The sequence below is a fragment of the Daktulosphaira vitifoliae genome, unplaced genomic scaffold, assembly GCF_025091365.1.
Source record: "Daktulosphaira vitifoliae isolate Bord-2020 unplaced genomic scaffold, ASM2509136v1 Scaffold_268, whole genome shotgun sequence".
Lineage (NCBI taxonomy): Eukaryota > Metazoa > Arthropoda > Insecta > Hemiptera > Phylloxeridae > Daktulosphaira > Daktulosphaira vitifoliae.
The window spans coordinates 1-16,026 of record NW_026099834.1 but is presented as its reverse complement, the minus strand read 5'-3'; the positions used below and the strand labels follow the sequence as shown (position 1 = coordinate 16,026).

General features: G+C 25.5%; 1 protein-coding gene across 1 annotated transcript; it reads left to right on the top strand.

Moving 5' to 3' along the window:
- The first annotated feature begins 9,923 nt into the window (after nt 1-9,923).
- LOC126909327 (autophagy-related protein 16-like) lies at nt 9,924-14,322 on the top strand. Its single transcript, XM_050691739.1, has 4 exons — nt 9,924-10,126; nt 10,208-10,461; nt 10,538-10,790; nt 13,996-14,322. The coding sequence occupies exons 2-4, from the start codon at nt 10,368-10,370 to the stop codon at nt 14,207-14,209; spliced, it is 561 nt and encodes a 186-aa protein (XP_050547696.1). The 5' UTR covers nt 9,924-10,126; nt 10,208-10,367; the 3' UTR covers nt 14,210-14,322.
- Nucleotides 14,323-16,026: the final 1,704 nt, after the last annotated feature.

Genomic DNA, 16,026 nt, shown 5'->3' with positions numbered 1-16,026 from the left:
GAGTAAGATCGAAAAAGATCAAGCAAGAGATGGGAAAAGGGCGAAAAATAACACGACAATCGCGTCTAGACAACGTTTGATATGCGGACGACAATTGATCTCCTCCTTTCATTTTTCCCCAGTCATCATCTCATATTCCATCGTCTCGAAGGATGGACAGACGTCCTTGGCGGGTGTCCGGTGGTCTATCACACGGGTACAGAATTGTGATACATATGTCCACCCACCACTAGCATATTCTAACAATAATAACATTACAAATGGTTTTTTTTTAGAGGTTATTAAAATAAAAATTATAATGAAGAACAAAGTTCACTCGCACATCAAAAAGTGATACCGTATATTTCAATTCTACGTAGAATTAGTACAATGTCGAACAGAGTTGTTTTGATTTCCCATAAAATCGACTTGTTATCTATGATTTATTTATTTTTTCATTTTGTCTGGATTTGTATTTTCATGAAAGATATTGTTATTGTTATGGAAAATTCCTTGTAAATACTATAACATCGAACTTCAGGATCTCTTGATAGTTACTCGTTTGTACAATTCAATCCACTATTATATGTTAAGGATAATTTATTACAGTAGTAGTAATCTCTACCATTAGTATCAAAATATAAAACAAAAAGTTTTCTAGAGGATTTTTATGCAGAATTGAATTTGTCTTTGTACCTATGGCTACATAAATTTAAATACGAATAAATAAATTTATAATAATAAAATAGAAAATAAACCGCTAAGATCTTTGAATTTTAGTGCAGATAAATATATTTTATTAAATAAATAACATTCTAGAAGATTTATAAGCTTAACAATGGAAAAAATTGGCAAATTAACCAACGAATTTTAATCGAGTTATAATGATTGATCGGGTTTCTTACTTTAATTTGACAAATTAAATTGATAAAAAATATTCACCAATATTATAAATTTTAATTATTAATCATTAAATTCAATGCGATTATTTATAAGACGTGGTCTTCAGCTTCTATAACATACTTGGAACACCAATGTGAAATAATATCTCATTAAACGATTTTATTTGATATTAAAAGGTAAGCGTTTTAATAATTTTTCGTAGGTGTCAAAATATTAAATATACAGAGTGGTCTGTTTATCATAAACCACTTAGTTACTGATGAAATAAATACAATGTTAAAAAAAAAAAAATTGGTTTTTTAGTTATACATATCTGTAATTAAGAAATATATTTTATTTCTTGAATTTTATATTGATTTATTTATGATTAACTAATTTTTAGCATCATTCCTTAGTATTAATAGGAGTGTCAACTTAATCTTTTTAAATGGCAACATATGTATTAAATAGCTTATAAAACAAAAAATGATCTAATTAGGAAAATTAACAATTTAATGTAATGACCTGAGGTGAATCATGGGTAGTACCCATTGGGTACTGATATTTTTATAACTAAACATTTACCGGTAGTACTCTTCCTCCCGCTTAAGTATAAACATGTCAATAATTTCGGGAATACTACTGGTCAAAAGTTGTTATCGGCCAGTTATTTTCTTAATTACATCATTATTTATTAAATAGGCTAGTTAATTATATGTGTTGTCATTTGGAAAATTAACGTAGAAGGAACATGAAAATTACTTCATGATTGATAAATTGAAATAAACATTGAACTAAAAAAAACCAAACAAAAGTAATTATCAATATTATTTTTATTTTTCGATTAATTAAGTGATTCATGTTAAGAGAATTGCCTTATATATGGAACTAAAAATTCCCAAACTTTTTTTTCAATATTGTATTGATTTTGTGACTAAATGAGTGGTTTTTGATAAACTGATCACTCTGTATATCTATGTTGGCCATGGCCAAAATTAAAATTTAGATACATATTTAACAGTGTAAATATTGTTATGTGCTCATAGAAAGTGCTTCATCAGTCAAACGAAGCGCCATATAAGTATGCATACCTATGCCGACTCAAACAATACAAAGAAAATCTTAGCTAAAAATGTACTGTGTGAACGTAATAGTAAAAATATGAATATTAATTCTATTTTTCAAAATACTGTTTGAAAACGTCTTATTGTTAGCTAAACATAAACTACATTTAAAATTGTTGTTTGGCAAAACAAAAATCAATAAAATTATTTTCTAAGTGTTTCTAAGTGATCAATTTTTACTTTTTAATTTAAGAAATATATAAAATTAAAAAATTGTCTAATAATGCATTTCGTCAAAATATTTTTATTCGTTCGCTTTACTTACATTTGAATTTTTTAACAAGAAACAGGAGGAGTTACCTCATTATCCATTTAGACCTATTACTCAACCACTACAAAAAAGTAGGTACTACTAATAACATTAACTCTCCGTTACTGTCCCAAAATTCGATTTCGACTGTACACGATACTTAAATGTTTGGTATATGATTCAACCTGACAATTTCGTTGACAAACGAATTGCATTCAGATGCTTATTGTGGTCGTCCATGGCGGCTAAATGACTAATAAAATAATGAAAAAAATCCTGAAAAACTCTACCCACGCATTCTCCGTAGGTAGAAATATTCCACGCGTTGATAGTGAAGATGATGTTATTTTTAACTCGAACGACTCAACATTTTATCGGAATCAATCGTTTATTTTCAATGTGGCCATTAAAAAAATAATCATATCGCCCAAGTTGCAATGAACGGCGGTAATAACTGCTTGTGTGCGTGCGTTTGGATCAATTTCGGATTGTCCTGCCGCAGCTATTAAATGTCATTGGATTTGTGTGTACATAACAATATTATAATACATCATGTATACATACACACGCATAGTGTTATTTATACTGTGTTGTGGTAGATGCGTTTATTTACCACGTAGACGGAACGAGGTTTCGCGCGCGTACGGATTTCGCTTAGGTGGCGTCGGCGGCTGGTGCCGATACTTTGGCCGATTCCGGGAACGCGGACAAACGGACGTACCAGAACGTGGGAAATGATGGGCAAACGCCACTGAGGGCGACACAGAGAAAGATAGATCCACTCTTAATTAATAACAATTTACTATTTCGTTGCAACAATAGTAATTACAGCGGTGTTTTATTAGTTGATCAAACGACTCGCGTCGATTCTTTAAGGTTATTTTGACAAACAAACTTGTTTCGTTGTATGCATCATATTGTTTATAATAATTTTGATAGTCAAAGTTGTGCAACTCAAAATTATAATTTTGGTATGCATATGTTACAATTGTCCAATTCACTAATTGATGTGTTAATTGAGAAAAGTTAGAATGACAAAAGAAATTTAGTGAATCCAATGCAATAGACATTAAAATCTTTCTATCTATTTTTCCCTTTTCCTAGTTTTCCAAAAGGATCATTAAAAGTTTATTAATAATCTAACGAAACATATAGTATGATAATGAGAACTAATAACTAATCTTATGTTCAATGTGCGAGTCCAACTTGCATTTGCCATGTTTTTTGAGATTATAGCCAAATTAAATGTACTATTTAATTTTTTCTAAGAATTAAGTAGATAGGTGATAGTAGATAATTTAAACTATTTGTAAACAATATCGGTGTCGAATTCCACTATTCTCATCTGTCATTGTGGGCGGTAAGAGACTCAAAATACTCATAAAATCATCAGCGTAAGAATATACAATTCAAATAAAAATTTTTTTTATCCGTTATAATATTTCTCATAATGTAATTTTAAAGTATTGTCCAATTGTCTACTACAACCAATACAGTTAAAAGCTTTAACTATATTGCAAGTATAATTTTTTTATTGTATTTATGGAAGCTCATTATAAAAATTTGTTCTTTCATAAGATTTTCCTTGCGTTTTAAGTTTTTTTATTAACTAGCGAGTATAAATAAATTTTTTAAAGACAAACATTATAGCAATGACGAAGACTACTGATACGATATTACCATTTTACTAAAAGAAGTAATGGCAGAATATATCATTGCTATAATTACAAACCTTCTTGTCGACTATAAAAAAGAATTGAAAATTAACAGTAACAATGTGGAAGTATATTATATTAATTGTATAATCTAAATACTTGTCCTGAAAATTTCTAGGAATAATAATAATAATTTTAAGTCAGATAAAGTATTTGTGTTCTATCTTTTTGATATATCTTCATAATCACGAACTTTTTGCAATAATTGAGACTACAAATAACTTTAACCAGTCCTGGCGATAACAATAATTTTTTACCAACAAATTCATTTCAAAAATCTTATTTGTTTTGTCTTGTGACATAAAAATTAACTCAAGCTTAAGAAAATAACTTTTAGTGAACTAATAGGATATAACGATGTTAAAATTATAATTTATACCGTTTGTATTAATTTTGTCGCGTGAATTACATAAAAATGATAAAATTTGATATCACTATTATACAAGAATCATTTGAGAATTATTTTTTGTATGATTTAAAATAATCCATATAAATGTCTTACTTAAGAAAAATGACCTGTGTCAAAGTTGAATAAACTGTAAGAAAAATATATTTTTAGTAAAACCTAAGCTCGATGCTCTTGTGCAATCGCCGCTTTTTTATTCTTCAACTAGCATTAAAGTTTTTATGAAACGTGCCATATGATTACTTAACCAGTTTATGATTTCAGTTTAACAACATAAATAAATAAATAAGAATAATGCATAAAAATTCATGTGTAGCTTATTTAAAGATAACACTTCTTGTAAAAATAGTTTAAAATATCCGTCTTCTGAATAAGATAAAACAACTACTTTTGTATGTATATAATTGTATAAAAATAACACTCGACACTAGTACAAAAAAAGCTAAGTTATACGTTTTAAGTAGTAATACCCTCTGTGAATTCTATTTTATTACCAATATAACCGAGTGACGTCTGACTGGTATACCAGTCATAAACCTTTATCATAAAAAACTGTTTTTCTCTCCAAGATTATAAAAAGCTATGTTCTTCAATCATCAAGGATTTTTAAAGCTTTATGGTAATTATTTTGCAAAAAAAGTCCAGTTTTAAAGTACTTTATTAATTTTATTTTATCGAAAATGATCTTAAGAATTCCAGGTAATAAAATGAACGCTTCTAAGTTCTAGAAGATAGAACATACATAAATATATTTTTTCTAATGTTAATTTTTTACTAAACAAAATATTTGTATTATTTCAATATAAATTAGTAAATAATTAGTGTTTTTGTTAGAGTAATAAAATCAAATTTATCTTTGCCATTCATAATACAAACATGATTAAGATAGGACTGTAGCATATATAAATGTTAAATGAGGCTTATATTTGTAAATAATAAATGATATCATCGGAATTTAACTAATAATTTTTTATCTATATATTCAAATACTAACATAATGCGTATAAAATGTTCGACCACGAGATAATTGGTTTTCTTGAGATCAAAAATGTACTTATAGCTAACATTTATACTGTCATATATATTTTAGAAAAATGTCCACATTTTAATATTTTACTGGATCTGTTTGAACCAGTATAATCCGAACCTATCCTATTCGAACAATAATTATTAAAAAAAATACATTTTTTTTTCAAGTATATCAAGTATACACTTGAGTTATTCAAATTTTGAACTCTAACTACTACTTGTATAATTGAAATTAATACTATGTAGGGCTCTACAATAACCATAACTTTTTATATGTAGTTTTTAACTAGAAAAATATTTGAAGATGCTTATGAATTACAATCGGTACATCTATCCAAAAATATCGAAAATTATGTTGATACACGTGCTATGTGCTTGGCTTGGGTTAAATATTAACTTACAATTACTTGTTAGTATTGTTATGACATCATTACCATAATGGACAAAATAGTGTTGTAAAAAATTTATATTTAGGGAGAAGTCGTATTACAGGCTACAGTAATGGTTTATTGTAAGCTAAGATTTTTGTCATTCATGTGAGTTTTTTTTGTTCGCAGTTTTTCATAATAATAGTTGTATTGTAAACGACGCCTCGTGCACAGATAGCCTCAGTGGAAGACGTGTGGAAAATGTGTGCAGATAAATACGACAAATCCAAAAGTAAAAGTTCCCATGTTCAGTTGGCTGTTATTGTGATGTGCTGACTGTTAGAAATAAATTCAGGCGGCGACGGTGGAATGCGTCTAAGACTTTTCGCGACAATTATTGTAATCCAGAAACGAATATGACAATAATATTATAATAGTGTCATGGAAAGTAAACACACAAGGTTGTCTAGAAGTCAACGTTTAAAGAATTTCGGCGCATTTAGTTCTGTATTTCATGTGTTTGTTTTTTTAGTCTTTGTCTACATTTGCATTTTGTTATTATTATTATTTTTTCTTGAGTCACCTTAACTAGATCGCATAATCGATTGTTTTTTCCCTGTCTCGTCGGCAGTTCCGCATCTAAGCGACGTTTTTATTGTTATTATTATCAGTGATATTACATTTATTTTATGGTTAGGTACAGAGCAAAAAGTACACGGGGTTAAAATATTTCCATTAAAATGTCTACGAAACAACAATAGTTTAGAAACAAAATAGTAATAAGTAAAAAAAAAATTCTTCTTAATCCTTCCACCTAGACCACTTACTATTGTCTAGACACGCGATGTTACATATTTTACGTATTGTACAAGTCCGAAACTGCCGCCGGTTTGATAATAATATGCAAAGGCGATCGACGAACACAATTGAAAAGCAGACAGTGATTTGTTATTTTAATTTTAATAACATTAGGCGACTTCGACCGGCGAGCCTAAATAGGTTCGTCTAGCATAGCTTTTATTTTTTTTACCATTACTATTATTACATAATGGTGTCTACCTGTCGGAATCGTTTTCGAAATTTATGTGCACCGACAGCAACAGACGCAGTCGATTTTATAATACCCGAACCTAAAAAATCATAGTAGCATAATATTCGATGACTATTTCGTCCGTCTAGTCTGTCGCATACCAAAGCCTAGACGGCTAGTTAAATGATAATAAAAAAAAAATCTTATTGTTTTGCTCTTCGAGCAATTCACTAAGGACATCGCGATACCAATGGAAAGAAATAAAAAATATTGTCGTTAAATGATAATCGTTAGACTAGACCGCCCAAATTCAATACAACGTCCGTAATATCTCTCCTAGACAAAAAACCAAATTATTCACAGACTACGTCTATGGGCTTCCTCGTGACCAACTCTACATGACCAGCCTCAATGGTTTTATAACCAACGCTCACGACTCGTTTGTGTATTCGTCGATAAAATAGCAATTAATATAACACGTTTTTATTGCTGACTTAAAATAAAAGTAAATTATTTCGGATAATAATTTTGACATCAATTATAATATTATTATAATTCCCAACAATAACATAAGAAAGTGGTTTCGGCTAATCTACTGGCCTTGTTATAAAAAATTGTTTTGGATGCTCTTCAACGCAGTCGGCGATATTTTCATAGAATCGATTATAAGGATATAAACGTGTCAATGATGTTCTGTTCGACTTCATCTGTCAGCAGCTTTTGGAGTTAAATAAACACATTTTTCCAGCTTTGATCTGCTACTGAATCTTAATGATTTTTCTGTGAAGTTAACAGAATAGCAAAACTCGTAGTCAAAACAAAATAAGAAAAAAGAAATCCTATGCATTTCACATGATTTATTCGTGCGGATTGCAGTCAATTTATTTTCCAGGTGAATTTCGCACGGACAATTTTAGTGATGTAGAACATTACGGTTTGGGAAAATCAGCGTTTTTGTTCAAATTGCGTTCTCATTTCGTGCACAAGTCTAAAACGCACTCAGACATAAAATGAAATAAAAAAATCAAATAAAACAAATGAGAGAATTTCAAGTGACCGTATAAACAGGACGTTGATCACGGTTTTTTATCGTATCGAATTATCGTACCGAATACTATTGTTTTTCGACAAATTTTAATATTAATTTTTTTATTTCCCTAAGAAAAACGCTGCGGTTGCGTAAACTTCAAGTCAGACTTGTGATATTTGCATCAGTTGCCCCGGATGTCCTAGCTGATAAACGCTCGGGTTTCTTGAACCAAAAAAATTAACAAAACAAGTATATAAATACACGCGTATCTATGAAAGGTATGCATCTATATAGACACGCTCACACTCAAGCACGTATATAAATATATATATATAAATTAGTTTTTTATTCTATATCTATTTATAAAAACTACAGCAATTGCTGTGGGTTTTCAATGGTACGATCTAGGGACGTGGCAAACATATACGAATTTCAACTAGGGTAAACTTACGATACTTTGAGTATTTTCGTTTATTTTTTTTTAAATTATGAGATGGTATCGACCGTCATAAATCAACGTAAACAAGCTGCCCAGATTACAGCTGAGTGTATAATTACACATGATATTATTGTCTATGCCGGAGCAATACTCTCTTAATTATTTTGATCCCTCTTGACCACTTTTGGAAGTATGAATTGTATATGTATAAACCTGTTATATAGGGGGGGAATGATCGGATTTAAATAGTCTGGTGTCAAAGATGTCGAATTTTTAAATCAAATAAAATGTCGTTTGTTAAACATTTTTAAGATTTTCTTAATATTCTGAATTATATGATGTGGATACTATTGATCAATTACAAAGTTTATAATAATGAACGATTATAAAATAAATAAGACTTTATTTTAGAGATTAAACATTAAGTGGATTGATAAATTAATTTTTTTTATTTTCAGTTTAACTATAATGATTGGGCCTTATACAAATAACGATAGGTCAAATTTAATGTGCCTATAACAAATGTAACAACATAAAGTGAAATACGATTTCAATGCATCTATCCCATTGACAGTCGTAATTGCCAATAGGCTTTTATTTATTTATGTTAAATAATTTAAGTACAAATAAATCTTGATTTTAATACTTAATAGTTAGATTAACTACTGTGTAATTGTTGTAATCTGCGTGTAGCATTCAAACATCTCATTGTATTAATCTCGTATATTTTTGTTAAAAGAAAGTCTTTAACTATTTACACGTATGAGTATTGACATCAAGTGTACTTTTAACAAATGATTATTTTGTTGTTCCAGATCAATAAAAAGTAGATAAATCATTAATTATATAACTAATAATATTATTTCAAATTTTTTAATGGAATTTTTTGGCAATTACATAATTGAAAGATTTTTACTCAGTGGCAATAGTTTAGTTTTCTTTAAGCCTACCCTTAAACATGGTTAAAATAAAAATATCACATCAGTAACTTTTTTAAATTTAATTATAGTTCATTATGTTTGTCGTATAGGTAATTGCTTAGTAAAAAAAAAAAAAAACCGCTAGGTATTTTGTGATAAAAAGAGTTAGATATTTTCATGATACCTTATACGATAAATTTTAAATTACTTTGTAAAAATTTCAAGCCTTATAGTTATAAATATAATATCATTTAGTTGTTTGTAGCAATTATGCCGTAATTTATTATTATTGAATGTAACAAAATAAATATTTTTTTAATTGTTATAAATTTTTAAATTATAATAGTGAAGTTCAATAAATTTAACTGGAATAAATTAAGAACTTTAATTATCCTGAAAAACTTTGAATAATGAATTAATGTCATACTCTATACAGGAGTAGTATAGACTACTTAATACACGCATGTTTAAGACATATATGAATTAATGAGCAAAGTTTAAACAGCAATTTTAAAAAGTAGTACTGTGTGATATCTTTATTGGCCGACCTTTTACATATTTCTTGAATATTATAAGGTAATAAAACCAAACGTGCATTGTTTAACAAAAATAATTGGAACAAGGATGTTATTTGAAATGACAATGATAATTCATATTTGTTATTATCACATTAGTTGATAATGATTATCGTTCTTATATTTTGTTATCATAGAGTGATATTTTTGATAAGAAAGCAGTCTTTAGCATAAGGTAGAGTGGCTAATGGTCGGTTAACTGCTTTTATATTTTAATTGGCTAAAAATGATTGTATTATTTCTATAGGCATAAGCTATAAATACGTTACGTAATAGTTAAAGTTTTCATAGTACCTATAGTTTCCTAACCTGTGGGCTGAGATTAAAAGTTTTTAAAATAAAAATAACACTCGGTTGTACCAGATGATTATTGCAATGGGTAATAATATAATAAGTTTATTGTTTCAAATGAAAATTTGTGATTATTAATTCGTTTTTATTTGGATCGCTAAATAATTAGGCGTTTTAATGTTATGCTGTTTCGTGCAGTGATGGTTTTTATTAGATTCCCTTTTTATTGGTTCAGTATTATTAGTTTGTTGCTAATAAACGTGTGCTCGAAAGGTTTCACTTAATTTGAAAAAATAAACATTGTGTATTGTTTGCTTGAATCAATTTTTATGATGGAAGACTATTGGAAAACAGTTATATGTAATCGACTAAAGAATAGGAACATAAGAGAACTTGATGGCTATCAAAGCCTTATTAATTTTTGTGAGAATTTTTTTAAATTTTTTTATTTTGCCATAAAAACTCAACAATTACATTTTATATATTATCCTAATTTTAGATAATAAGTTGTATGAAAGTTCATTACTTTTGCGAGCTCAAAATTCTAAATTAGAATCACAAATTTTACGAGGAAATTCTAGTGGTGATCTAATGCTTACAGAAAAAATCTCTACATTAGAACAGAAATTACTCATGCAACAGGAAGAACTAACTGAATTACACCGAAGACGTGGAGAAAACGCTCAACGAAGTATTGATTTGAATGCAAAACTACAACAAGCTGAAAAATTATTACTTGATAAAAATAACAGGTTTGTAAATTTATAATATTTTGGATTGTATTATTATTTTTTCATAATAACTTATAAATATACATTTATTTTTAATTTGTGAAATATATAGTCAAAATTTAATTTTCCATTAAAAATAATTTTATACAAATCATACAATTCACTTATGCTATCAAAAATCATAAATAAGAAATTTACTACAATTTCTATAAAATATTTTAAAATAATTTTTATAAGGATTAACATATCTTCTTAATATATTATTATTATTTAAAACATCTTAAAATTACTATTTTAAATACAAATATTATTATTATTATTATTATTATTAATGATATAATCATTATTCATATCAATATTAAAATTTATTTTTACATTTTCTTTTTTAAAGAAATAATATTGTAAATTAATAATTTCGTAAGTTTGATATATTTATAGAAACTTTGTACTAATAAATATAATTTTCTTTTATTGGCATTTATATAATAGTCGAGAAAATAAAAATTTTGATAATTATACTTAATAAGTAGTTGTATACTTTAATTTCTGGTGTTTTGATTGTATATTTAATAATTTAAGACTGCTAATTTTATTTTTAACATTAAGTAAAACATAATTTTAAAGTCATTTAAGTAATTTTTTTTTCTTATTTGTATTTTTTACAAAAAAAATATTATTTTTGAATTTTAATTCCTAAATTGTAAGTTTTTATGTTATTTTGTAAATATAACATTTATTGCAGTATCTTTTGTATAATAGTTCTGAAAAAAAAAGTTATGAAATATGTTAAACATAATATATTATTTAATGATATAGTGTACAAAAAATAGGGATTAGTTTTATTTAATTTTTTTTTATAATAAAAACAATATTATATACTACCCATATTTGAAAAATATTAAAAATTGCCAAATTTTTTATAAATATGAGTACTCATTATATATTAATGTGGTTCGTATATAATTTAAGAATATTGTTAAGGAAACCATGGAACAAATTTAGTTTCTTATGGTTTAATTACTAATCTAAAATATCATATTATATTTCTATGTAATATATTATAGAATATGAAGTATTAATTTAAAAAAATTATAATTGATCAATTTAATGTTTGATTAACTATTGATTATAGAATGTGAATAAATGTATATTTATTTTAAAGCAGTGACATTGAATATAAGTTTGTTCAAAATTTATCCAATTATCATATATATCTTTATTTAAAATAAATAATCAAAATGTAATTCTAATTTTCATTATTATAAAAAGACTGGTCATTGTTTAATAATATAAATTGACTTATCACAATTAAAGGAATAACACCTTGTATTTTATTTTTCCAACTTTAAAAATAACTTTAAAAGAGATCAAATGTACTAAACAGTAAAATTAATGTTTTTATTACATTTGTTTATTTGATAATAGTAAAATATAGATTCAAAAATTATAATTTAATTTTTGATCTGCCAACTCAAAAAATTTGGTGTGAGGTATTCTTTAAGCAACATTATGTAGTTGTATAATTTATTTAATTTTCATACATAATTTTGTTTTTTTCTCACATTGTTTATATTATATTTTTAAAATAGTAAAACTCATGTATGTTAAAAAGTTAATTTTATTTTTAATTTTGTGTTATCATTAATAATTTTTTATTGTTTAATTAATTTATATTATACATAAATATAATCAACTTTTAGTGTGAATTTTAGCGATAATTAAAGTGCTTATATTCTGATAAAATTTCATGACATATTGAAATTATTGTGTAATCAAATTAATTAAGTGCAATGGATTATTTTTCATTTTTTTCAAGCTTTGTAAAATACAAAGGGAGTTTTAATAGTTTGTACACAATTATATATTTAGATGTATTAACATTCTTTTATTAATTAATTCATTATTATGAAATATTATTAAAAAATAAAATATATGTATTGGATTTTTACAATTGTCACACATGATTAAAATTTTATTCCTCAAATAGTTAAAGCACTTAAATATTTTATTTTATATTTAACTATAATCAAATCCAAGATTTAAATTTTCTTATTAAAAAATTCAATTTAATAGCATAATTATCTAAAAAATTAAGAATCTAAATAAATAATGCGCAATTATATATTTTTTAATTAGTAATAGCAGTTTTTTGTTAATATTCAAACTATGTTTACTTTAGAAAATATTTCCTGTTGATTAATTTTTCATCTTATTATAACTCAATAATATAATTTGTTTTGAATTGATTAGATTTGAAGACTTCAATCTAGTATATTTATTTAGAAATATAATTAATTTACTTAAAAAAATTGTATTATTACACTTGTGTTTAAATATATATTGTTTATGTATGCAAGCTAATATATTATTCATTTATAAAGTAGACTCAGAAAAAAATTGTAATTTTTATAATCAAATAATCTATTTATTTTTTAATTTTTTAACGATAAAGTTTCTTTGTTTATAAAATACTTGTTTTATTAATTAATTTTAAAATAAAATACATAGTTTTATACTGTTAAAAATAAATAAGTTCAATTAGTTAGTATAACAAACTAAAAATAAATATTATTTTAAATATATTAAATATTCGTAAATAGTACAAAATGAGAGTTCGATTTATAAATTATATACTCATTTAATTTCTTTTTACCAATTATTTTATAAATCTTGTTTTTTTATTGTTTATCTTTGTATTCAATGTTTTAGTATGATGATGAACTACGTTCAAAACTTTGGAAGGGATCATTTAATTTTTAATACTAAGACTATGTATATATATATGTATGTATTTTTTATAATACATATTTTTTATATAATTGAGTGTACATTTATCTAGGTATATAATAATTATCTAAGTACATAATTTAAAAAATATTATTTAATAATTTTCATAATAACAGTTATTTATTTTAAATATACACCTATATATATTTGTCAAGGCCGTATTATCTATTGGGTGTTATTGGCATTGTGTCTAAGTCCTATAAATTATTATGTATACTTTTTTTTACTGAACACCTATGATAAGATTAAAAAAAAATAATTTTTTTCATCTATTAGGTTTTGAAAATGGTTTGACTATTCCAAAGTCTGAAGAACTTTTTTTTGAAGTACTGTGTAAAATTATGATTTATATATATATATATATATATTATCTATTAATTAATTAATATTTTTAAATATTATATTGACATAAAAAATAGTTAATTAATTTTGGTTACAGTCTGACAGAAAACACTAAATTAATATCAAGTCTTCGAGCTGAAATATCATTATATCAGAAAAATAACAATGAGTTGAAACAACTTAATCAAGTTTTGAAAGATGAACACCAAGCTCTTCAACTGGCTTTTACTAAACTAGAAGAAAAATTACGTAAATCTCAAGTAATTACTCAAAAATCATTAATAAGTTTTATTTATGCTACTGTCATTTAGATTAGTACTGTACTTATGTTTAAAATGTTTATGTATTATCTAGTACATATTTATTATGTCATCATTAAAAGCAAAGTAGGAGAAATATTATTTTTCACGAGGCTAAGGTGAAGTGAGGTAATTATAAATGCATTTTTTTTTATAAATGTACAAGTTCTTATTTTAAACTTGCATCTAATATGAAAAAATATACAAAAGGACCTTAATGTTTCAGTTTAAAATAAAATCTGTTACCTATTCTAAGAGAAAAAATGTATTTATATGTACCTCNTCAGTTTAAAATAAAATGTGTTACCTATTCTAAGAGAAAAAATGTATTTAGATGTACCTTACTTCACCCTAATTGATGCCCTTAGTTTTTTTTTAAATTTAAGACAGTTCATTGGATTAATATACTTTTAAATCAGAAGATATAAGAGATATATTAGCTCATTTATGTGAGTCCTTGAAAATGCAATATTCAACTTTTTTTTTTAAGGATGGTTGAACTGTAATTTTAAATATGTTTAATTATATTTGTAAATTGAAATAGTATACATTTATGGCAGTGGATTTATGGTTAGCTTAAAAAAATTACTTACCACTACTAATGATTATCTCTAATTTTTATTTTTGAAGGATAACTATATTTTACTTTTTTAATTTTAGCATTATTGTCATCGGAAATAAACTGTGTTCTTAGTTATTTTGGTGCTATGTGCTTCATTTTAAGTTATAAATCTCAATTGTTCATTAGATGTCATAGGTAATGAAACTGTATTTATTAAATGAATGTACACTAATTGTGTCAAGTGTAGAAGCGAAAAAGTTAAATAAAAATTAATGAAATATAACATCTGGAAAAAAGGTCAGAAGGTTTTCATTTCAATATTATTATAGCTGATTATTTTGATATATTTTCTTTCCCTTTAAATGTGTTTTAATTGGAGACTTGAAGGAATATGCAATATGAAAATAAACTAAATATTTCAATGACTAGTGAAAGAGATATAACGTCATAACTAATAACGTATGCTGCTTGCAGTATGTGTAAATATTGTCCATAGACATTAAGAATAATTAATAGTCAGTTTTATTCCAACAAAAACAAAAATATTTTCATATTTCCATATTGTATGTGCAACTAATAATAGAGACAAAAAATAAAATACAATTTTAGAAGCTATTAATATATTGAATATTTTTCACGCTTTTAATGCCAATTCTAGCGTCACATTCCAACAATCTCTTCGGTTTTATATAACGTCTTAAACTTCTTCGAAAACATTTTACTTACTTGATCTATTCAATTAGTTTTTAATGATTAATGCGCATTAAGTTTAGTAGTTCCAGTAAAAAAAGATTCATCTGCACCCTCTTCATAAAGATATAATAAGTAGAACTCACTCGGTGTATTGGCCTCTAAAAACATCTTAGATTACTCAATGAAATGTTTTTAACAATGAGACAGAGTTCAAGATTATGGATGGATATGAAATGATTTTTTTAGCAGATAATCTTTTACTCAATTTTTTAAAAATATTAAATTGTATACTATAATTTTAATATAAATATTATCATCGTTATTTAGTAAAAAAAGTAAAATTTTAATTTATTAAAATAATAATACATCGACTTAAATTAAAATTATTCTGAACTATCATACCTCGTAAAATGTTAAAAAAGCTACAAAACAAGATCTATTGAAATACTATTTGAAAATAATAAAATTATTAAACATTGATATGTTGTATGACATGTTATGTTGTGCGTTAAAATTATAAAACTCATGTTCATTAAAGAGTAATTGTTAATCACATGATTTTCTCTAAAAACGC